Source organism: Cupressus sempervirens, chromosome 9 (genome assembly GCF_028749045.1).
Source record: "Cupressus sempervirens isolate cs-2001-9-10 chromosome 9, ASM2874904v1, whole genome shotgun sequence".
Lineage (NCBI taxonomy): Eukaryota > Viridiplantae > Streptophyta > Pinopsida > Cupressales > Cupressaceae > Cupressus > Cupressus sempervirens.
Window position 1 is genome coordinate 710,896,117 of NC_143126.1, and position 2,322 is coordinate 710,898,438.

The 2,322-nt window shown below is 36.1% G+C and overlaps 1 protein-coding gene across 1 annotated transcript; it reads left to right on the forward strand.

Moving 5' to 3' along the window:
* Nucleotides 1–1,430: 1,430 nt before the first annotated feature.
* On the forward strand, nucleotides 1,431–1,868 carry LOC149540694 (cytochrome P450 76T24-like). The gene has a single exon (XM_089802731.1). It carries the CDS (start codon nucleotides 1,431–1,433, stop codon nucleotides 1,866–1,868), a length of 438 nt encoding a protein of 145 aa, XP_089658857.1.
* Nucleotides 1,869–2,322: the final 454 nt, after the last annotated feature.

Below are 2,322 nucleotides of genomic sequence, written 5' to 3' on the forward strand. Positions count from 1 at the left end.
ATTTTTCAAAATCTATGATTTATTCAATTTGTAGTAAATTTTGGTAAATCATAATCTTAAATTTCTTGGAAGAGTTTTAATCCTGAATTTGTTATTTATGGCTTTTGGATTTTAAAATTGTAGAAATTAGGATCACATGAAATTATTTTATGTAAAAATCATTAGCAAATCACAATCATATTGTTTTTCAATATAAAAATTTCTTAAAATGCCTGGTTAAGATTTTGGATTTTGTGTTTTGTGAATTAAAAGTATTTGGAATATGTAAATTTCTACTTGTTGTTCCTCATTTTTAGGACTAATGATTAGAACTGAATCACATTTAAGTAGGAACATGAAATTTAATCATAATGACCATCTTTTCACTCTACACAAAGAAATCATAATGACCATCTATTCACTCTACACAAAATCCAAAATAAATAAATAAAATCATATAGAAGAGGGAATACAGCATAAATAAAAGGCTTAATTTGTGTTCGTAAACATGTAATTTTCCAAAAATATAGAGCTATCTTGAGAAGTTGTAGCATTAGTTTTTGTACTGCAGCACCTTTGATATGGATGTGGACAATGAAGGTTGGCATATCTTCACTGGCCATGATAACGATATCTTTCTGACCATTGTTACCCTCTGAACAATGTAAACCATTCATCATTGTCTCATTCTTCTCATCCAGCTTTGAATCACTTCTATTATCTCTCTCTTGGGAAGGATTCAAACATTTACTAACAACTATCACATACAAAAATATGTAACTGTAAATGCTAATATTTAGATTAATACAAACTACTACACTTTAAACTTACTAAATCAACCTGCCTTACCTACATTTGGTAGGAACTGTGCTGCCCTGCAGCTCTTATTTTTCAATGTTTTTGAAAAATATACTGGTGAACTACAAACCCTGAATTTTTTTTGGCACTATCGACATACATTGCAGAAATGCATCCATTAATTTCATAAGCGAATGTCGAATTCACCCTAGGCTTCTTCAAGGGATGAGAGGTAAAAGTCCATTCCCTTCTTGCAGTTGATTCTCGAACTGAACTATCATATATGTATATATTATATAGTCAATAGTCTTATAAAGTTAGAGCCGCCCCCATGAGCTCATAAATAGGAGTCATCTTTGTATATGGATGACATCAAATAGTAATACCATCAAGCACAGAAAGGGACAGAAGAGACTGTGGGTGTGATAGAAGTTTATGTTAGATAACATATACTTATCCATTGGTAATCCTGTATACAATACATACAGACTCCCCAATTCATATATACGCTCTGAACATGGTAGTAGTATAATGGGTATTAATAGTTGGGATTGTATTTTGTGATCTAAACTAGCATTACTAGGTATTAATATTTGGAATTACACTTTATGATCTACTATAGATAGTTCTACATCTCTGATTTGAAATTAAGCATGGAGTTAAACTCATGGAGTCTAATTATGGGAAGCATTTGTGAGTTGTTGATACTGATTTGCGAGGTTTTGACAAGGCAGGCAAGGAGACTGGCCCCTGGACCAACTCCCTTGCCATTGGTGGGCAACATATTCCAGCTTGGCAAAAATACCAATGAGTCACTCTTCCACCTGATAAAACATTATGGCTCTCTGGTGACCCTTAAACTGGAGTTCAAGACAACAGTGGTGGTATCATGCCCTTCCATGGCCAGAGGAGTTCTCAAAGTCCATGACAATGAGCTATCATCCAAGGCCATATTAGAAGCCGCCAAGTGTCCGTCTTACCACTCACATTCCATTATATGGAGTGACTGTGTGCCATGCTGGCACGCCCTCAAGAAGATTTGCACCATGGAGCTTTTCACAGCCAAGAGATGGGGGCCTTCCAATATCTGAGGAGAGAGCAGGTGACCCAAATGGTGAGGTCTGTTTATGAGAACTTTAGAGGGAAAGAGTGTGGACATCGGTCATGAGACTTTCTTGATGGCTCTCAATCTTTTGGGCAACATGGTATTCTCAAGAAATAGGGTGTGAGGGATCCTTATAGTTTAAGGACACATTGGCCCGTATCATGGTCCTCGCCTGAGGTTTTTAGATCCAAAGGGCAGTACAAGGGAATTGACAAAGTGTTTTGGGTTTGTATTTGGTGTGCTTGAGAAGTACATAGAGGAGCGCCAAGAAAGTGGGAGAATGCAAGATAGATAGAAGGGTTTTCAGGATGTCTTAATGGAAAGTAAGACAGAGAGTGGACGGAGTTTCACCACCTTTGAGATGACTAGCTTCTTCTATGTAAGTTTTGTTGTCTTCGTACTGTTTTATTGAGATAGAGGTTGTTTGATGATTTGATGAT

Bases quoted from the DNA above. Each gene is read 5' to 3' on its own strand.
- LOC149540694 (XM_089802731.1), top strand. From the start codon at position 1,431: ATGGAGTTAAACTCATGGAGTCTAATTATGGGAAGCATTTGTGAGTTG.